This window comes from Sander vitreus, chromosome 19 (genome assembly GCF_031162955.1).
Source record: "Sander vitreus isolate 19-12246 chromosome 19, sanVit1, whole genome shotgun sequence".
Classification (NCBI taxonomy): domain Eukaryota; kingdom Metazoa; phylum Chordata; class Actinopteri; order Perciformes; family Percidae; genus Sander; species Sander vitreus.
The window spans coordinates 19,684,491-19,707,716 of NC_135873.1; the positions used below are offsets into that span (position 1 = coordinate 19,684,491).

Below are 23,226 nucleotides of genomic sequence, written 5' to 3' on the forward strand. Positions count from 1 at the left end.
CACACACACACACACACACACACACACACACACACACACACAGACAGAGTAAAGGATGAACCCAGAAAATACTTAACATAATTAAATCTTAATCTTTAGAGCCCACTCAGTCTATATATATATATATAACTTGACTAATCTGTCATTTTGACTTGTATCTTTCCACAGCAGGATTGCTACATTTTTTAATCATACCAGAGCCCTGGCGTTGGGGTTGGCCCTCTTGTCCAGCAGCAGTTTGGTGACTCTGTAGTGGCCGCAGTGAGCTGCCACGTGTAACGCTGTCAGGTAGTCCAACGTGACATCGTCAACAGGAGCCTTGTGCTGCAGAAGGTGTTTGACACATTCAACATGGTCGCCTTGTGCCGCCATGTGAAGAGGAGACAGCCCATTCTAAAATGTGAAAGAGAGGTCATTTAGTTTGATGGAGATAGATGGTAGGAGGGGAAGTTTTAGGAATGACTGGCTGGAAGGAGTGGCTGTGTACTGTAAACACGACACTGCATCTTAGACCATTGGTGTGGGTGTACATGAAACCATGATTGTTGTAAGAACCGTTTAAGAGTGTAAGTGTGCTAACACCTAGTTAGCAACAAGTTGACTGAGCATTTTCTCAGGAGCAGGTGGAAAAGCAGTAACAAAAATAATTTTAGACTTCCATTAGTCAGGAGGACACAAATACAACTTCAAATGACGATTCTCTGTGTCTGCTGAGTGTGTGAATAGGCAACTGCTTGTCAGATTAATGCATCTTTTAATACTGTTGAGATGAAGCATTTTACAACCAAAATAAGATGTGAGATGTTAATAAAATACAGGCAGTAGGTACTGGATATGTTTTGCCTAACGTAGTACATAGACTGGAAGAAGAACACTAAGAGTAACAGAGCCATGCTAGCTTTGTCAGAGGTGCAAAAATATTACTTTTAAGAACTCTTATTTCATTTTCAAGTTCTTATTTATGTGTTGCATCTTGTTATCTAGCACCACTAACGTTAATCAATACATCCAGGAGTCACCTGGATTTAGTAGGCCTAGTAGGTAATAGTTCTTGACCGCACCATGAAGACGTTCAAAGCCTAATGAACCACATACTGATACAGTCTATACATACAATGTTTTACTTCTCATTTGATTTATTACCTCAGTAAACATTTTCATAATGAGTTTATGGTCTCAATCACTAGTTTCAAGACTTTCCCTCATTAGCATTTAGCTTAGCACAGCGCCATTGCAACCATAAACAACACTGGCTGGTCATCCTCCCTAGCTCCATGCTCTCGTCCAAAAAACAAGATGGCGATGGATAAAGTGCCAAACATGAGGCTTCAAAACGGCAGTCCACAAACCAAAGGGTGATGTCATGGATGCTACGTCCATTATGTTTACAGTCTATGCACGTGACACACCTTGGTCCTGGCCAGCAAGGGTGCACCTCTCTCCAGCAGGACCTCCACAGCTGTATCATGTCCACTCCGGGCAGCACAGTGTAGGGGAGTCAGACCATCCTACGGAACACACAACCACAGAAACGTATTCATAGTCATTCAATACATACTGACACTGACTTTTAACTAAGTTATTCTGGATGTGAGGTCAAAGGCTCACCTGAAAAAAAAAACTCCAGGTTACTCCCAACACGCAGGTGTAGCCAATTACTAACCCAGGCTGGATGTAGTTTGTATTGGTGAGAATCAAATATAGCTAATAGCATGACTGTCATGCTAGTTGGCCCCATCCAAAGTACCCCTGCCCAGTGTGATGCTTAACTTAATCCACTGACCCCCAGAGCTGAGCTGAAAACAACAGCATTTAGCTCATATTCACATCTGTTGTTACTAATGGAAATAATAATAATGAGCTTGTCATTGTTTTGCTCCTGTGCATATAATAGCAGAAACATCTGCATCAAGAATATTACATCAGTAATAGCAGCAAGTGTGGAGGAATGGACTTGAGGAGAAGAAGCATATTGTGCTGCAGTCTTGAGATAAATCCAGTTCTACAATTCACAACTAAGATTACACTACCATAGTTTGCTTCTCATGATACTCACCCTTGTTTTAGCATCAATCTGAGAGCCTCGGTCCAGTAACAGGCCAACCATGTTAGTGTTGCCACGCTTGGACGCCACATGAAGAGGAGTAATCCCATTCTACAGGGGAGGGAAAAATAACATTTAATGGCCTGCATTTTGACTGAGTTAGACACATTACATTATTTCAAATTCGTTAAAACTAAAGGATACTGAAAGTGAAATTTCATAGTTAAATAAAATCACCTTTAAAATATATACAGTGCAGTATTATTATTTCAAAATAAAATATATTTGCATTTGTTATCTTGTTCTTAAGAATTGAACAAGTCAAGTTTGAAATTATCTCAAACTGGAGGATGGTGTGCCTAATACAGACAAAGGATGAGTGCATTCTGTCAAACCTTTTTGCCACATTTAAAGGATTTACAATCTCTGCAACCTCATTTTTAGCCACACAAGCAATCCCCTGAGGATTAAGAGAGTGCAAGGTGAGAAAAAAAGCTGTTATTATCCACACTGCCCGCAATGCCTATAAATAGGACATCTGAATTTGTTTGCTGCATGATATTAAAGGGACAAATACCAATCTGAAAACCCAGAAATTAAAGTAAACAATGTGTACTGCTGAGTTATCTGGGTGTGAGGCAAGATGAAGAATTTACACCATGGAGGTGTAGTGTGAGCAACATGCATCAATTAAATTGCGCTTCTGTGTGCACAGCACAAGGAAAATGTGAGCCGTCGTTTTTTCCCTTGAAATTATTGTCAGCCTCAATAACTCTGCAGAAGGTCATGATGAAATCAAGGCCAAGCATTTAAAAGAAGTTGCATCTCCTATAAGTGAGCCACTAACTCAATTCCTCTCAGTCTCATTAAAAAACAGGGGTCATCCCAAAAGACCAAAAAATAGCAAAGGTCATAAAAAAGCTAGTAGGAAAAACATTTTAAACACCTGAATGATAACCATTTCCTGTATAAACACCAATATGGGTTTTGACAAAATCACTTAACATTCATGGGTCTTTTGCAATTTATAGACAAATTCTCCACAGCTTTGTACAATGATATGTTCACAATTGATATATTTTTATATTTTTATATTTGATACAGTTGCTCATAACATTTTCATTTCCAAACTTCAAAGTTATGGCTTTCAGGATGTTGTTATCAATTGACTAAGTGACTACCTTTATAATAGTGATCAATATGTATCTATAAAAGGTTGTATTTCTAACAGACTTTATTGTGGAGTGCCTCAAAGATCAATTCTTGGGCCACTTATATTTCTCATCTATATAAATGATTCTAAATTACCCATACTTTTCGCTGATGATACCAATATTGTCATATCACAAGGAAGCTTTGGCTCCTTGATAACAGAAGGCAACATTTTTTAATTAGGATTAACCCCTTGAGATTAACTCATCTCATTTTCAAGGGGTCCTCAACAGCATATAAGTACAATACAAACATATTTAGAACATATTTCGTAACATACAAAAAGACCCATAACAACACCATCCAAGCACGCACGCGCGCGCGTGCACACACACACACACACACACACACACACACACACACACACACACACACACACACACACTTACTATCTTTGTGGGGACCTGTTATTGACATAATGCATTCCCTAGCCCCTTACCCTAACCTTAACCATCACAACTAAATGCCTAACCTTAACCCTTACCCTCACCCTAACCATAACCTAATTCTAACCCTAATCCTAAAACCAAGTCTTAACCCTCAAACACACCTTTAAATTTGTGGGGTCCAGCATTTTTGCCCCACAAAGCTGTCCGGACCCCACAAGTATACTATATTCCCGTTTTTTGGACCCCACGAATATATAGTTAAACAAGAACACACACACACACACACACACACACACACACACACACACACACACACACACACACACAACACAACACATTTGTATTGTACATTACCTAATGTATTTCACAACTTCTTTTTAATGAACCCTGATATCAATTCTTCCAACCAGACAAACAATGGAAATTCATCTTCCCTATAATCACATAACGTTTGGACAATATGCCATAAAATACAGAGGACCAGCACTTTGCAAATTCCAAATCCAAATTTTGCGATTTACTAGATATTAATCCTAATAGCTAATAGTGCTGAGATTGAGGAGCCAACAATATTGTGCAGAAGTGTTCTTGTAGAATTGTAATGTCTGTCAATGCGCTTACAGAGCAAAATAACAGTGCTTATTAGTGTGGAATCCTACCCTTGCCGTGAAGTCGACTGCTGCCCCTCGGTTCAGCAGGAGCGTGGCCACATTGACGTTGCCATAGTGGGCAGCGATATGCAGGGGGGTGAATCCACTCTGGAAGAGAAACAGGAAAGATACAGACACTAGAGAGTAAGGCAGAGGTCAGGCAATAGCCTTTACTTCATGCCCTTAAACTTTCAATTGTGTCTCTTGATCTTTAGTCTTCCCAGCATGCATCACAGATGAAAAAAACTAAACTGAATGCAAAGAAAAAAAATCAATTATTTTGAAATATTCAAGTCGGAATATGTAGCACCCATAAACCCAAAAACACACTCAGAAACGTCACTTCCATGCAGGTTATCAACCACAGAAAAAAGTAAAGGAAGGGCTTTCCTAGTTTTCGAAAAACAATTTGAAATGAAAAGGACAAAAACTGAAACAAACAAATAGATGTACAGTATACATAGATATTCATCAAGATTGACATGAAAATTGACAAACAATATTAGCTACCCAAACAACACCAAATCATAATAAACTCATAAAGTGGCACATAACGAGAAGGGTACATTTCTGATCAACACCAAAGTGCACTATGTTTACTGTACGTCAAGGAAGTATTAGAGTTAGCAATGAGAAATATATGAGAAAAGTTAGAGATTGCAGAGCAGTTTGGAGCAGATTCTTGCCTTACCTTGCCGTTCTGTAAGTGTGGTCCGATTTAATGTGAAAAAGTTGTTTATAAAAGTGTGAAGAATACAGTGACTAACGTGATGGTTTAAAAACTTTACACAGTCAAAAGCTTAAAATGGTGCAAACTAAGGTAGCATGGATGCAACATGCTATTCAATACCAAGTCCTTGGCCAAGCAGGTACGGTAAGACCTTAAAGCTTTATAGGCTTCCCATGTCATTATTAATTAGCATTGTTATATTAGTAAAGAGTAAAAGTCAAATACAAGTAATTTAAAGATGTATATAAAAGCATGCATTTGAAATACTTGATCAGGAAAAGTCTTGTATAGAAGACCAGGACTGCCAACATTTAAATAAAATCACAATTTTAATTGTCAATTTGTGTGTGCATTATTAATGTAAGGAAAAAAAATTAAATTGTTTAAAATGCATAATTACTGCCAAAATGGACATGGAAAATTCTACTGACAAAGAAGTTTCAGTTTACTCAAAAGCAAAACACGGCCATATTGACAATGCATGAAATGGACTATTCATTTTATTTTATTTTAAATGGCAGACAATGTGCAATCTAAACATGAAGTTTAATTTAAATGATGTTCTTTTTTATTTAATTTTATGATGTTTGTCAATATATTGCATGATAATTGCTGTTGTTATGGTCAGTGTTATTATGGAAGGATCCTCCCAGATGTCCTTTGTGAAATTTTTCAAAGTCAACAAAATGGACACCATTTAATTTTTTATTTTATTTGCTCTGGTTTCTGGACAGATTTAAACAAAATGTCCAGTTTGCATTTTCAAGATTTACGTAGGTTTCACATTGTTTGCCTCATTTGAAAATGAAAACCAAAGTCAAGTTTACATTCAACTTTAATATCATTGTGGCTGTGGCATTCTTTTGTGTACACTAAAAAATACTGGTCAGTCTTTGCTTTGACTGTATTTATGCATTTTGAACATGAATTAAAGATCTAATTTTTTTCAGTTTTTCATGCACAAACAAATAGAAAATATCATTTGAATTTGATTAATTGATTTCATTTCTATTTGGCACTACTGGACTTCCATACTGAAGGAAATAAATTGTATGCTATAATTTTACCAATACTGTTTCAAACTAAGCAGTTCATAGTGCATCTATAAAAATCGTGCAACATGACATAGACAAAATTACAACACAGACTAGTAAACAATATCAATTGATAGATGTTCCAAAAATGCATCAGCACACTAATCATCAAATCAACCCTTGCAAGAGATACTTTAAAATAAATCAATAGATGTTTTAAGGGTCAGATAAGAGAAACACACAAGGGGCTTCCTAAGCTGGTGACAATATGAGTCTAAACTTGGGGGAAAAAAATGAAAATGCATACAGACAGCGTATGAATAAACAAAATCTAAAGCCAAAAACTAAAGACAAGCAGACTCTGCGCAGTGCCTGAGTGCAGGACACACAGCAGTAGCTTGGCCATTCGTGTCAGCCGTGCATGTTGACCTTATTGAACCAAACCAACAGAAAGTGTAGGAACCAAATGATACTTTTTTTACACCATGCAGTGCTGTGGAAGTGAAATAAATAAATGGTGAAGGTAAAGAAAAAATAAATAATGGAATGGGAGTGTATAGTAAATCTGTGGAGAATCAAAGGAGCGTGTGTATACCTCAGTAGTCCTATTGACCATCATCTGAAGCAGGAGGAATGAGGGAGGGAAAGATCAGTTCAGTTAGGCTTGTTTAACACATTACTGCAGTGTAGTCAGATGCACAGCAGCTCAGCTGTGCTGTCACATACTAAACTGGCGAGCGACGCGGCTGGTGTGGGCCACTTCCTCGTGCAGATGATGTCCAGTTCCCACATACATCACGTATGTTTTGTGGAGATGCAACAGATTGTTGATCATTTGTTTATGGGATTAATAGTTTGGTCTACATTTTGTTTAACAATAGTGAAAAACATGCTCATTGCAACTTCCCAGAGTTCAAAACAACAATGCAAAAACCAAAGATATTCAAGTTACAAAGATATAAAACAAAGTAATGCAGTATATCATCACCCATAAAAAGCTGGAAACAGCAAAATGTCACATTCTTATGTGGATCAACTAATCTAAAGTCTAAGTCTGAAGTCTTAACTTTAATACTTTATAATGCATTACAAGAGCCAATAAGAAATGAACTGAAGAAATATGTACTATCACATCAGGACATTGGATTTTTAGCAGCTAAATGAACGACATTGCTGATTTGGTACTTAATTTACATGTGTAATGGGATCACCAAAACAAAACAAGTAGTAAAGGAAAAGTCAATGTGCCATTCTGTAATTGCCACTTCTGTTTAGGACTGTAACTCAACTACATAGTGGCTGAGCTCTTGACTAGATTATTTCAAATCAGGGAATGCTCTAACCTACAACAAGTACATTATCGTTAAATGGTAATAATTCAATTGTTCACCTTGTTATCTCTTCCAAATAAGTTTGGCTAACCTGGGGGTTTGGTTACAACCTGTCTGAATGCATCTCTTATCCTGTTGGACTTCTTCTAACAACGTTGCTGCACTACAAGATCTCAGCAATTCACATGTTGAGGACAATTATTACCGATAGGATTGGTGGCCAAAACTAAGCTAAGACCTGAGTTGTAAAAGGTTATTGCTATCCCTTAAAGGGATTAAGTTTATTCAACAGTGTCTTAATTGATGGTAACAGAATACTTTTCAGTAAGAGTCTTGGTTTAGCGAACTGAGATGTAAGCAGGCCATTTCAGATAGCTATCACTAGACTGTTTTTCCCCAGAGATGTGTGTTATGTGTATATGTGTTTGAGTTTACATGCTGCTGTTTATAGCTTCCTATGAGTCATGTTGAGCAGGGCTGCATCACAACAGCTGAACCACATACTGTATGGCATTATACTAAATGCATGCACATACCGTGTGCCTCCACAGTGTTTTGTTACATAATTGGTGCTTTGTTGAAATAGACTGTAGTTAATGTAGAAGCAATATTAATATACATTCAGGAAGATGGATCAACTGTATAGTGTAGTAAATCATCTTCACTCAAGCCACAGTCCCTTAAAGCCATTATCCGGTATCAGTGTTCTACGTCAACAGGTAACTGTGAATTCCCACAAATACCGGATTGACACTCCCATCCCTTTCTGATGGAATCCCCTCCCTCCCCCCCCCTCCTTGGTTGCATGCAGCCTTGTATATCACCACCATACAACCTGCAGACTGGCACACTCCATGCAGTGGACAGTGCTACACTTAGACACCGGTGCAGCAAGGTAGAAGGGGGTGATGGGGAAAGTGTGTGGGTGAGTGTTAGCATTCAAAGAGAGAGAGGAGAAGAGGGAGAGACCCAGTTAGTGGCAGGACCAGGAGTGACGTGGCAGGCACAGAGACACTGAATAAGAGACAGGAAAAGAGAAATCGAGAGATGCATGGACAGACAGATGGAAACACAAACACACTATACACAGGTATACAGCTTCATGACAAAAGTACATCATGACAAGTCGACAATTTAGTGGTCTTCTGTAATACACTCAATCTTAGTAATCATACATTTGGGGGACCCTATTTACACCTGCTGGTATTGTTATCCGGTTAATTTATCTGGATACAGGAAATATTTAAATTATTGACACCACAACAGTGTAATACAATGACATCCAATCTACCAGACCAGTGGTGCCCAAAGCTTTCCACCTACTCGCCTACTTGACATAAGGAGCAAGAAAAATGAGACCCTGGGATTATGAAGACCGGATGTAATGAGAACAGTGTGATCAGATTCTTGATTGTCAGGATAACTTATCCAGATAGACATTTAAGGTAACACTTTACAATAAGGTACACACAAATGTAGTTAGTTACTGAGGAATGAATGAGTTACGAATGGTTAGCTAATGATTAGTTACTGATTGACTGTTTAAAGCACTAATGATTAGTTACTGGTAAACAGAGTGGTGACTACTGTAAAATGAATAACGAATGCTCGTTACCATTCATTCAACAGTAACTACCATTCTGTTTACCAGTAACTAATCATTAACTTATTCAGTTAAAGGTGCTCTAAGCGATGTCACACGTTTTTTTAGCTACAACATTTTTTGTCACATACAGCAAACATCTCCTCACTATCCACTAGCTGCCTGTCCCCTGAACACACTGTAAAAAAACACGGTCTCTGTAGACAGCCCAGGCTCCACAAACAGCAAAAACAAACAGCGCCAACCTGCACCACAAAACATAACAAACCAAGTGTTCCAGCCAGTAACTGACAAGAAGGATTTGGGGGTGGGGGGGGTTAGTGCGCGGAAGGGAGAGGGAGGGGACGGGATGAGGAGGAGGGAGGGGCGAGCTAGCCTCGTTTTGTTTGAAAATACTTTGAACGTCAACAAGAAGTGACATCACCCAACATCGCTTAGAGCACCTTTAACAGTAGCTAACATACTGTTTACAAGTAACTAATCATTAGTGCTTTAATCAGTCAACGATTCGTTACTCATTCATTTAACAGTAGCTACCATTCTGTTTACCAGTCAGCGGCTGGAGCAACTCGAATTCAGTGCAAACCCTAGTACCAGGGGGTCACAGTGGGCTGGTAGGTCTATAACCAACGGCATCAACAGAAAGTTGGCTTATTTAGCAGTAGTCAGGGCGGTCCGGGATCAGCAAGCTTTCTTTTAACCCTAACCCCCCCCTCTGCTGAAACAAAGCCTAGAGGAAACACTGTTTACATTTAAAAGACAGCTAGACTGGTTTCAATCCTTTAATTTCTACATTCTTTGCCTCAAATATCACAAGATCCTATTTAGCCAAATCCACTACAGCCTCATACAATTCATATACTTGATAAAAGTCCTCACAACCATAGCACCGACACATTTGCACAAACAAATAGCACCATATTAGCTTGACTTCCACACATGCCAACCCCCCAACTCAAACCGTGCTATGGGCATACCTTCGACTGGACATCAGCATTGTGGTCATTCTGCAGGAGCAGGGCGGCTGACTTGGTGTCGTCCTTGCGGGCAGCAATGTGCAAGGCAGGCAGGCGGACCTTGCCTTTAGTATCATTCTCCAGTAGGACAGAAACCACCTGGTTGTGGCCCTGCTGGAGGGCGATGGCCAGAGGGGTGAAGCCATCCTGGGTAAAGGAAGACAGGTTAAAAGGATTAGCTACATTTCATTCTCAAGAATCCTTAAATGTAGGAGTCTCAAAAAGTCTGATTTGTTTGGTTGACAGACATACAATTAGTGTAAATAAACATTGGTATTTAAAAAATGGCCACGTCTCAAATAATAGAAGGAACGAATAAAGGCAGGGTAAAAAACAAGGAGGCATTCCTTGTATTATAACGATTGATATGGTAAACTATATCAATACAACAACACAGCCATGTCACATTCATCACTCTGCTGCTCTCACTTTATCTGTTTAACAGAAAATGCCTGTTTTCATTCAAAAATGTATTCCATCCATCCATCCATCCATCCATCCATCTTCATCCGCTTATCCGGGGTCGGGTCGCGGGGTAGCAGCTCCAGCAGGGGACCCCAAACTTCCCTTTCCCGGGCCACATTAACCAGCTCCGACTGGGGGATCCCGAGCGTTCCCAGGCCAGGTTAGAGATATAATCCCTCCACCTAGTCCTGGGTCTCCCCGAGGCCTCCTCCCAGCTGGACGTGCCTGGAACACCTCCCTAGGGAGGCGCCCAGGGGGCATCCTTACCAGATGCCCGAACCACCTCAACTGGCTCCTTTCGGCGCAAAGGAGCAGCGGCTCTACTCCGAGCTCCTCACGGATAACTGAGCTTCTCACCCTATCTCTAAGGGAGACGCCAGCTACCCTCCTGAGGAAACCCATTTCGGCCGCTTGTACCCTGGATCTTGTTCTTTCGGTCATGACCCAGCCTTCATGACCATAGGTGAGGGTAGGGAACAAAAACTGACCGGTAGATTGAGAGCTTTGCCTTCTGGCTCAGCTCTCTTTTCAGTCTAACGGTGCGATAAATTGAATGTAATACCGCACCTGCTGTGCCGATTCTCCGACCAATCTCCCGCTCCATTGTCCCCTCACTCGCGAACAAGACCCCCAAGGTACTTGAACTCCTTCACTTGGGGTAAGGACTCATTCCCTACCTGGAGAAGGCACTCCATCGGTTTCCTGCTGAGAACCATGGCCTCCGATTTAGAGGTGCTGATCCTCATCCCAGCCGCTTCACACTCGGCTGCGAACCGATCCAGTGAGTGCTGAAGGTCACAGGCCGATGATGCCATCAGGACCACATCATCTGCAAAAAGCAGCGATGAGATCCCCAGCCCACCGAACTGCAACCCCTCTCCACCCCGACTACGCCTCGATATCCTGTCCATAAATACTACAAACAGGATTGGTGACAAAGCGCAGCCCTGGCGGAGGCCAACTCTCACCTGAAAGCGAGTCCGACTTACTGCCGAGAACCCGGACACAGCTCTCGCTTTGGTCGTACAGAGGTGGATGGCCCTGAGAAGGGACCCCCTCACCCTGTACTCCCGCAGCACCTCCCACAGTATCTCCCGGGGCACCCGGTCATACGCCTTCTCCAGATCCACAAAACACATGTAGACTGGTTGGGCATACTCCCAGGCTCCCTCCAGGATCCTTGCGAGAGTAAAGATCTGGTCCGTTGTTCCCACGACCAGGGACGGAATCCGCATTGTTCCTCTTCAACCTGAGATTCGACTATCGACCCGAACCCTCCTTTCCAGCACCTTGGAGTAGACTTTACCGGGGAGGCTGAGAAGTGTGATACCCCTGTAGTGGCACACACCCTCTGGTCCCCCCTTTTTTAAAAGGGAACCACCACCCCGGTCTGCCACTCCTTAGGCACCGTCCCAGACTTCCACGCAATGTTGAAGAGCGTGTCAACCAAGACAACCCCTCCACACCCAGAGCTTTAAGCATTTCTGGACGGATCTCATCAATTCCTGGGGCTTTGCCACTGTGGAGTTGTTTAACTACCTCAGCAACCTCCACCAGGGAAATTGATGCCAATCCCCCCTCATCCTCCAGCTCTGCCTCTACCATAGAGGGCGTATTAGTCGGATTTAGGAGTTCCTCAAAGTGCTCCTTCCACCGCCCTATTACCTCCTCAGTTGAGGTCAACAGCGTCCCATCCTTACTGTACACAGCTTGGATGGTTCCCCCTTCCCCCTCCTGAGGTGGCGAACGGTTTTCCAGAAGTACCTTGGTGCCGACCGAAAGTCCTTCTCCATGTCTTCTCCGAACTTCTCCCACACACGCTGCTTTGCCTCTTTCACGGCAGAGGCTGCAGCCCTTCGAGCCCCTTCGGTACCTTGCAACTGCCTCCGGAGTCGTCTGGGATAACATATCCCGGAAAGACTCCTTCTTCAATCGGACGGCTTCCCTGACCACCGGTGTCCACCACGGTGTTCGTGGGTTACCGCCCCTTGAGGCACCTAAGACCCTAAGACCACAGCTCCTCACCGCAGCTTCAGCAATGGAAACTTTGAACATTGTCCACTCAGGTTCAATGCCCCCAGCCTCCACAGGGATGCACGAAAAGCTCCGCCGGAGGTGTGAGTTGAAAGTCTGTCGGACAGGGGCCTCCTCCAGACGTTCCCAATTTACCCGCACTACCCGTTTGGGCTTACCAGGTCTGTCCAGAGTCTTCCCCCACCCCTGACCCAACTCACCACCAGATGGTGATCGGTTGACAGCTCTGCCCCTCTCTTCACCCGAGTGTCCAAAACATATGGCCTCAGATCAGATGAAACGATTATAAAATCGATCATTGACCTTTGGCCTAGGGTGCTCTGGTACCAAGTACACTTATGAGCATCCCTATGTTCGAACATGGTGTTCGTTATAGACAATCCATGACTAGCACAGAAGTCCAACAACAAACAACCACTCTGGTTTAGATCAGGAGGCCGTTCCTCCCAATCACGCCTCTCCATGTGTCTCCATCATTACCCACGTGCGCGTTGAAGTCCCCCCAGCAGAACTATGGAGTCCCCGACTGGAGCCCCATGCAGGACTCCACTCAAGGTCTCCAAGAAGGCCGAATACTCTGAACTCTTGTTTGGTGCATATGCACAAACAACAGTCAGAGTTTTCCCCCCCCCCACAACCCGCAGGCGTAGGGAGGCGACCCTCTCGTCCACCGGGTTAAACTCCAACGTAGCGGCGCTCAGCCGGGGGCTTGTGAGTATCCCCACACCCGCCCGGCGCCTCACACCCTGGGCAACTCCGGAGAAGAAAAGAGTCCAACCCCTATCCAGGAGTATGGTTCCAGAACCAAGACTGTGCGTAGAGGTAAGCCCCACCAGATCTAACCGGTAGCGCTCCACCTCCCGCACAAGTTCCGGCTCCTTCCCCCACAGAGAGGTGACATTCCACGTCCCCAGAGCCAGCCTCTGCTGCCCGGGTCTGGTCCGTCGAGGCCCCTGACCTTCACTGCCACCCATGTGGCAGCGCACCCGACCCCAGCGGTTCCTCCCACAGGTGGTGGGCCCATGGGATGGAGGGATGTCCGCCACGTAGCTTTTTCGGGCTGTGCCCGACCGGGCTCCGTGGCAAACCCGGCCACCAGACGCTCGCTGACGAGCCCTCCATCTGGGCCTGGCTCCAGGCGGGGGGCCCCGGGCTTCCTCCGGGCAGAGTCACTTCATCCCTTCCTCGATTTTTCATAGGATTTTTTGAACCATTCTTTGTCTGGCCCCTCACCTGAGACCACTTTGCCTTGGGAGACCCTACCAGGAGCACAAAGCTCCAGACAACACAGCCCTCAGGTTCATAGGGACACACAAACCTCTCCACCACGATAAGGTGATGGTTCCCGGAGAAGAAAAAAAAATGTATTCCCATTTGCTAAAAGCTTTTTCCAATTTCTGTTAAGCTACCATCAATAAAACTCAACACTTCCTGTATATGTTGAAAACTGAAAGCCGACCAGGACAGGGAGGGATTATACTGTTTGAGCCATGGTAGGTTCTCAACATGGAACCTCTGTGCAAGAAGTTTCACTTATGGTAGCTTAACGATGACCACGCTAGTAGGGGGCTTTAGGAATGTCAATGTTCGTCTGTCAGTGAGTCAACCACTTTGGTCAAAACGTTTGGACTTAAATCTCTCAACTAAAACTGGATAAATAACCAGGACATTTTGTACACACATTCATGGTCCCCAGATGATGAATTCTAATGACTTTGGTGATCCCCTGATGATGATGGTGATTCGGCTTTCCACTTTATGGTCATGTGCAATAAAATATTGTCATTTGTCATCATGATTTCCCAGATGATGTGTCCTAATGACTTGGTGGACCCATAACTTTCCCTCTAGCCCCACTAGCATGTTGACATGTCTAGAGATATCCATCTCCAGGATGGATTGCCATTAATTAAAAACTGTCAAATACTTTTTTTCTTTTTTTATGGTCTTTGAATTGACAGGATAGCTTGAAGACAGGAAAGGGGAGAGAATGGGGGGACGACATGCAGCAAAGGGCCACAGGTTGGATTTGAACCAAGGCCACCGCCAAGGACTCAGCCTACAGGGGCACACACTCTACCGGGTGAGCTAGAGGTTGCCCCAGAATTGTCAAATACTTTGATTTATGGCCAAATACCTGCCAAATAATGGGATTTACATCAGCCGTGTATCTGCGTTGTGTTCAGTGCCAGTGTTGCAGTATACTGTAGGCATGATTCCATAGGAGAGTTCGATCTAGTCACCCTAAATATAGTCTTTACTCTATATCCTTGATGTTCCACTTTTGGGATTCTCTGCAGGGTAAATCCAGACAGCTAGCTAGACTATCTGTCCAATCTGAGTTTTCTCACGCACGACTATTTTGCAGCGGCTCTGTGCGGAGTTTAGTGCTGCCCATGACGATTCTGATTGGTTTAAAGAAATGCCGTTAAACCAGAGCACGTTTATCTTCCATTCCCGAATGCTATGTGGAGTAGCCAGACCTTCCTTCAGCTCACGTTGGAGGAGGGTCTGGCAAAGTGAGACTACCCTAAATATACACCCACTCCTCTCACCTCAGTAGCAGTGCTCTGGTTGCCTCCATTCTCAAGTAGATATCGCACCACATCCATGTGGTTCTCCTGGGCGGCCATGTACAGAGGAGTGAATCCATTCTACAGCACAAAGGCAAATACAAGAGGTTACCAATAAACTACAGGTCATGGACATCTACTGTATTTCCTCACCCAATCAGCCAAACATAAGGACAGCTCTCTTAAATGATATTAGTGATGAGTAATACAGGAGGTGATATTGTGATTGTCTTTTAAGAGGATAGCAGCATTAAACAACTTCAGCAGCAGAGTACAGAGGCTCACCTGAGACTGGGAATTGATGTCAGCTCCTCGTTTAACCAGGATCTTCACTACTTCAGCCTGACCAGCTAGCGAGGATATGTGAAGTGCAGTGTTTCCTTTCTGGATTAATAAAAGGACAATGAGAAGAAGAATTTCTACGTTAAAATACATATTATTCATATCAGTATTTTTCTTTATGACCTAAACCTATTGAAAGATGGTATCTGTGAATGTTAAACAGTGCAGCTGTGAATGGATGTTCTGCAATAACTAGCAGCTCTGACTGTCGATGAGTTGTTGTTAATTCTTTATTTTAGCAAAGGCTAATGAATCAATTACAAATACACAGCTGTGGTTGAGAGCAGAATCTCAAATCAGTCTTGTCAAGTCGCACATAGTTTGACACTTCTCCAATCATATTTCACAATGCTGTTTGGCTTACTCACATTTGCATTTAATTATAGTTAGGTATTTACATATCACAGTATTAATGACTCATGAATAAAGCAAATTGAGGTTGACAAGGGTTATATTAGGTCATGTGAGTATTAGATTCACAGTAACATGAAATATCAAAAGCTCAGTTGAACAGTGACTTCAGCTCCCAGGAGTAACACAGTTTACAGAGTAACATACAGGTCTATACATAGATATAAAACAATAGATGTGACATGTAATTCTGATTTGCCATTCCAGGATGGAACCATATGGCGACCATCTCACCTGGGTTAAGTTTTAGAATTGCTTCAATTGGAACCTATAGAGAAAGAGGTTTTATATCTATGAGTCTATATCTACTGAAGGTTGAAGGATGCAGTACATGACTCCATGGCAGCTGGAATGATAGAATATGGAATGAGGGGTACACATCCCTCCAAAATCTTTTAGAGGGGTTCAGTTGGGTTGAGATGACAAGACTGAGGCCAAGACATCATTTTCACCCATATGTAACATTTAAGTGAGTCCGGCCTCTAGCCAATAAGGTTACAAAATGTATAAAGTTCTCTATATAAATTCAGATATTGGAGGTTATTGCAGATGGTTTACCAGGGAAAACTGGACAACAAATTGCATTGACTATTTCAAAGGTTACACAGAGAGGGACATGTTGGAAACAGTGAGCTGGAGTCATCAAATCAACATCCTCATACGTTCTTGATGGTCTGACTTTAGTTAAGTGATAGCGGAGGCCGCAATTTCACAGAAATACAAAACAGGAGGTATTAAACCATACCCAAACCAGACTACAGTATGCTGTATAGTGCCTACCTACAATCACATAGAAGCCCTCTTTTGAAAGGCCCAGGTGAACGATGCTAGTTTAGCGATGCGGGGACATCAAACATTACATAACATGATTTATGGATTCATAATTATGATATTCTACAAAGACACTGTAGTTCCAGGATGGATTTAAAAGCTTCCGAAAGGCCTACGATTGCACGGAAGACCTCGTGCATCTCTCTGCTTCTAAACAAAAAAAAGTCTGATCTGGGGATATTGAATATGAAATAAAATGTGTAGTTTGCTGATGTATATGACAGCTGCATTATTAGAAAAAAAAACGCAAACCACGTCTTACTAAGGTGTTGCTCAGCACGAGCCTCCAGAGCAGCTTCAGTAGTCCTTCAGATACAGCAAGTCTCTACAACTGTACATTAAGCTAGCTGCTTTCCAACTCTACTATGTCACCAAGCTTCTAGCAGCAGGAAACGTGGATGAATCCAGCTTTTCATGAAATATACCCGCTCAGTGGGAAGCTGATAACCTACCTTTGTGGCTGAATCCACTGCGGCTCCTCTGTCCAACAGCTCCTGGACCAGATCCACATGGCCCTCCTTGGCTGCCAGGTGCAGTGCATTAAGACCATTCTGGAAGAAGACAGGGAGGAAAGGTCAGGCCCAAAGTCCAACAACCCAACAGCAACAAAGAATATAGACAGGTCCAAATGGAAAGAGAAGGGATTACCTCCTCCACCAGGTCCATAACTAACTGAGCCTGCCTTTCTTTTTCAGTTTCCATCTTATGAACATGTGGCTGTCCTTTACTCTTACATGCGGAGTGACAGACTGAAATGTCAAAGCTAGCTATCAAAGTTGGGTCAGATGATGTGCCATGTTATGCTGGTGGGAGGAGAGCCATTCCTGGGTATAAAGATATAAATAGTGTGTGTGTGTGTGTGTGTGTGTGTGTGTGTGTGTGTGTGTGTGTGTGTGCAGATCAAGCTAATATCCTCTTCTTTTTATTCTAAAGAGTCATGTTGATCCCTTCTACTTGAATATTTGCTTGGGTATTGATTGGTGATGGCTGAGACAATAAATAAATACGGGAGATTGATTCTAAAATACCAAATGAACCAAAACCATTTTGAAAAAGCTCATAGAAGCTTGTCATTTCGTTTAAGATTTGGTGTATTTCAAATGACTTGACCCACATTGTAGTTTAGAGTAGAGATGTTTTGAAGTTTCAAGTTATGAATCTCTTATGATCTCTATTAATATCTGTATTAAGCGCTTCAGTTCCATGTGCTGCTTGGTTTGGCATGGGAGAATTGCTACCATAATGATTCAGGTTTTGTTAAAAAGAGATGATGAAAAAACAGTTTCCAAGGGGCTTATGGGAGTCGCAGTGTGAATGTGCAGAGAACTTACTTTTGGCTTTAATAAAGTTTGTTTTAATATTTGAAGTAAACATTTGTAATATCTTAAAGCCTAGTTACACATCCAGCAACACAGGGAGAAACACTGTTTTTCATTAGTCGTGTTATTTACAGTGCAACCCTTGTCAGTGAACTATGGGAAAATAAATAAATAAATAACCATTCCTGAATCGTAATGGAGGTCAACTGTTCATTAATCGTGATTGTTTTGATTTTAGGTCATATTATCCAGCCCTTAATAACAGTCATCCGTTTTCTTTCTTTAAGCAAAGGAAAGGAGGTGATTGCAGGGTTGTCCCCTAGTTTACCCCTCTCCTCTTCTAATGGTCTTTTTCCATCACATGGTACCTGCTCGCCTCGCCTCAACTCTACTCTACTCGCCTTTTTTGTTTTTCTATTATGAAAAATGTTGCTACCTCCAGCTTATTTTGAAACAAAATGTGTCTTCTGGCAAACAGCCACATGCCGAGAATCACAAACAACACACCTTCGACGTTCTGTGTGTGTGTCGCGGTAGGTCACAGCAGTTTCCTGCGGCGTCGTTATGATGACCAGCCAGGCTCGCCTCACTCATGAGGCGGTACTAAATCAGCAATGGAAAATGGAGGACGGGGCACCGCGGCCGAGTTCAGCCAAGCAGAGCAGAGCTGGCACTAGCAGTGGGTAAGCGCCATAAGTGACCCAGCACTGACTCAGTAACCCTTTCAGCAGCACAAGCATTAGGCTGTAGCATCAAAGGAGCCACTGAGTCGATAAATAATTTCCTCCGTGCCAAACTAACCCTCATCACACAGCCCCCTAAGGCTAACGGCCCCACTGGATTCCCAGGGTCCCCACAGAGGCTCCCTGTGGGATACCAAGAAAGAGAATGACATTATCTGACTATGCTTTCTCTCTTTCTCTATCTTTGCCCAGGGGTATTCCACAGCTGGCAGGAGGCATCTGTCCAGAAACAGAGCAGAATATGTCCTCCTGTTTTTGGATTAGTTGACATGCTCTTTCATCTGCCTGCCTCCTACTGGCCTCATATCAACCTGCACTTAGCCAGGGTGTTGGTACAACTGCTTTATCTAAAATAGTAAAGTGACCTCTTTAATGTGTTTATTGATGGTGCTGTGGTTTGGGGTTATATAGTTTTCATGGAAATGTTCCAAGGCTTTGCAGCATGCTGTGTTCTGTGGCCTATTTTTTAATATGTTTTTGCATCTTCCACTGTTTATTTAAAAGGCATGAATGCTTTTAGAAATTAATTGGTCTATTTAAGTGATTTTAAAGGTCCAATATGTAATATATTTACTGTAATTAATCCAAAAATGACCCCAATATGTCATCAGATATTAAGAAAACACGTAAGTTGAAATACTATCTTTTCTGACATCATTGCTAATACCAGTATTTTCTCTTTTGAAATTTCCGTTCCGTGACAGAATTTCTGTTTGTGTTTTGGCCTGTGTGTTGATATCTACTGCCCAGTTTGACACCCAGGCCAGGTTGTCAGATATAGCTGTAAAAATGTAAACCCAGCGCGCTACAGCTGGAACGTTAGTACAGCCATGAAAGCAGCACACAAACAAACAGGATTAACGGAGATAGATTCTACCAGACCTAAAAAACATTGCCATGTTTCTAACAGTTGCGTGACCAGAGACGTAACAAACCCAGGTAAATATTGGAGATGTATTTGAAAAATGGAGACAGCTTAGAGCCCAAAAGGACGCCGAGTTGGCTAATTTACTACTAAACAGGTAAGCATTAGCTGGGTGGAATAGGACGGCAAGGTAGTGGTATTTTTAGTGGTTCCTATCGTAATTCTAAGCCGAGGAAGTGGCCTGTCTGGCGTGTGGAGAGGACGGCGAGGTTGTCGGGTTTTTAGCGGTTCCTACTGTAATTCTAAGCCGAAAAAGTGTGCCTGTCAGTTGGGTACAGAGCTCCGCGTGAGCACGGGCTTTTATGACTGTCAATATAGCCAGCATCTAACGTTAGCTACTCTGGCCTGGCAACCAACGTGAACTTCAAGTCTGGGGAGGAGGGGGTGGGGGAAACGACTCTCTCCAGTATTTTGAATTTGTACTGCAGTAACTATTTTAAACACTAGCTGTCCGTATTACATATTGCACCTTTAAGTGTGGTGTTTGTGCCCTTAACAAATGTGCCCCACTGCAGGCCAAGTGGCCTTGGCCCTAAAATTACAAAAAATTACAAAAAGTAGCTTCCTTCATTCCAATATTAGGCCTCTTGGCTAGTTGGCTAAGCCATCGAACCAACACCACATCTGATGTATTGTCAGCTTAAATCATGCTGGCATATAGCTAACATGTTAGCTACAGCGAACAGTTGCCTAGTTACACAGCAGACACGAAGCAATATTGCCATTCATTTGGAGTCATGTTTGTGTCCACCTGGTGAATTTAAGTCCAATATTTACTCTCATTTTAGCTCCACTATGTTCAATACATACTTGCTAACGTTGTCTGTTTTTTGGTGCTGAGCAGGTAGTGTACAGTGGCAGAGCATCTGCTGCTACCGGAAATGAGATTGTTAATACCGGAATTTGTGGGCCAGGAAACCCAAACTATGAGCTAAAAGAGGCAAAAACTAGGGAGCTAGGGAACTGCAAAGTTGATGAAGACAAAATGTATGTCACAAAGTCCCTTGTTGACCCTGAGAGCTAGGCAAATGCAGAAAGTATACATTTTAAACTTCAAAATGTTGGTCAGGGATGGTTCTGGCTTTGGTGTTCAAGTGATGACACTGGGAAAAAACAGTTAAAGGCCCGGAACACCCACACAGGTGTTTTAAATGAATCTGGCTGATAAGACCCCTTCCCAGGACTGTTTTGGTGTTTAAACTGATTGATTGACATCTTCTTGAGCCTATTGTTAGCTTTGTTGCATCAGTTAGGGCAGGACAAATTCTTGTTGCTAGATAAAAATAATAAGTTTCCATCTAAGCTCCGGCTTCAACCTGAGCCGAGGTCTTATCAGCCACAATAACTGAAATCACCTGTGTGGGTGTTCAGAGGCTTTAAGTGAAACTTAAAACATTTTTTGAGGTACAAAAAGATGCATCTTAGCCCTCAGTACCCAACTTTGAGAGTCACCTTATCCAAAAATAAAGGAACAGTTCAGAGTTTCGGTTCGGAAGGTTCAAGTTTAACGAATAAATATGTCTTGGCTGTCATGGGCCCATTATCACATATGGAATCTCCAATCTGTGTGCTCTTGTGTCTTGATGCAAGTGTCATTATAACGAGTTGGGAAGGCAAATTGATTAATAATAAAGTCTCTAAAAACAACTATCTAACTAAAAGGTGTCTATTTTCAGTTGACATTGTAATTTAATATGTGACCTTGATTCATTTTTTAAACCTGTTAGTGCACTTCTACTCAACTGAGATACAGTGGGACAGAAACATTGCTTGAGAGAAACACAAACACAGAAGCTTAAAATATCTTCAATGGCACAAGTGATGGTAGTGCCAACATCATTCCTACCACATTAGTTAACAATAAAGTATTCACACACCACAGAGCCAACAGCAAATCTTACTTCTTACTTACTTATTTCCACTCCATGTGGCTTTTGTTTACCGAGCTGGTCGTCCTGGCTGTTGCCAGGACAGGACTGTTTACATGCTATCAGGTTCCACTGCCCCCCTTGTCCATGGCTGGAATGCTAATGGACTTAGAGGAGACTAGATAATGACTAGGGCTGAATAAAGAAACGGTCCCTGATCAAACACAGTCCTCTCCCCTACTGGAATGTAAAGCCATTTTCATATTGGCACTTAAAATATTACATTGTGTGGATTGTTTGCCAAAAATGTAGCAAGCACCATTGGGCTCACATACCAGGCAAACATGTATCAAATTACGTGGAATGTGAAAGGTGTCACTAGTGACAAACTCTAGACTAGAGTTATCATTAACGACACACTTCCTCTCAGCTCTACAGAGAATGTAAACGTTTTTCAGCTCATTATTTTGGTGTATCGGCCTGCAAACGGTCTTATCAACTTTGTTTCCTGCAGGAGCAGGCAGTTGTTTTCAGTTATAAAGCTCTGATAAAGCCACTGTCCACTACATGCTTAGCATCAAACAGCAGACAGACATGGTATTAGACTAGCTGGTGAACATAGTGGAGCATTTAGCAGCTAAAGAGACAGATATGTTTCTCAGGAGTTGGTGGAGACCAAACCAGAGCTAAAAGGAGAGAGAATGTTGGACAATGGACACAAACATGACTGAAATTAATACTGTAATAACCGCCCGCCCCTGCCTAAGATGAACAGGTACATGCCTCTTTCAACAGCGAGTGAGAGAGACTCCTCTGATGACCTGGGCAACGTAGGAGGTGGTGGCCTACCACATTGAGCACTGAGCCTCTCTTACAATTTGTTGATTTCTTTCTAAGAAAATATGTTCACAGTTTACCATCATACCTTGGGGATACAACTGAAGTCACACACAACACCCAGAGTATTTTTTTCGACTGGCTACACTCCAGCAGCAGGAAGAAGGAAAAACATTATTCGCAAGCATTGGCATGTTCTAAAGAGTGACCCGACACTCAAAGACAATCCGCCCAGGTTTATATTTAGGCGTGCCCACAACATTCGTGACTGACTGATCCATTCAGACATGACCAACCCACCGTCGACCACTTGGCTCCCCAATCCACCCCTGGGTTTCTATAAATGTGGTAACTGTGCGCAATGCTCTAACTCGACCAATGCAAAGGAATTCTCACATCCTCACACTGGCAAGAAATACTCCATCTCTTTATTTATTAATTGCAACAGTACACATGTAGTGTACCTTCTAAAGTGTCCCTGTGGACTCGCTTATATAGGCCAAACAAAACATCAACTCAAACTAAGAATATCTGAACATAAGACGGCTATTCATACCCAGAATTTAACATACGCCATGGTGAGGCACTACAAGCAGGCCAATCATGGCTCCCCTGCATCACTGAGGTTCTGGGGAATCCAAAAAATCACATCCCCATCCAGGGGTGGTGATATCATTAAATTAATAAACTCCTATGCAGCGAAGCGTTTTGGATACATACACTCGGCACTTTAGAACCTCTACGTTCTAACTTGCTTTCTCTAATGTCAAAGTATGTCAAAGTATAGTATTTAAGATGGATATAATTGTATTCCCATTGTATTGTGAACATTTTATGCTTGTTACCTATCAACATTGTTTTTAATCAAT

General features: G+C 42.5%; 1 protein-coding gene across 1 annotated transcript in view; it reads right to left on the reverse strand.

The window, feature by feature from the left end:
- Positions 1–23,226, reverse strand: part of ank2b (ankyrin 2b, neuronal) — a 127,570-nt gene that overhangs the window by 65,269 nt on the left and 39,075 nt on the right. The window contains exons 3-11 of the mRNA XM_078276232.1: positions 17,118–17,216; positions 15,367–15,465; positions 15,064–15,162; positions 9,971–10,156; positions 6,655–6,678; positions 4,305–4,403; positions 2,057–2,155; positions 1,410–1,508; positions 196–393 (exon numbers count right to left, since the gene is read on the reverse strand). Of these exons, the coding sequence (XP_078132358.1) occupies positions 196–393; positions 1,410–1,508; positions 2,057–2,155; positions 4,305–4,403; positions 6,655–6,678; positions 9,971–10,156; positions 15,064–15,162; positions 15,367–15,465; positions 17,118–17,216 (1,002 nt within the window). The remainder of the gene's footprint in view (positions 1–195; positions 394–1,409; positions 1,509–2,056; positions 2,156–4,304; positions 4,404–6,654; positions 6,679–9,970; positions 10,157–15,063; positions 15,163–15,366; positions 15,466–17,117; positions 17,217–23,226) is intronic.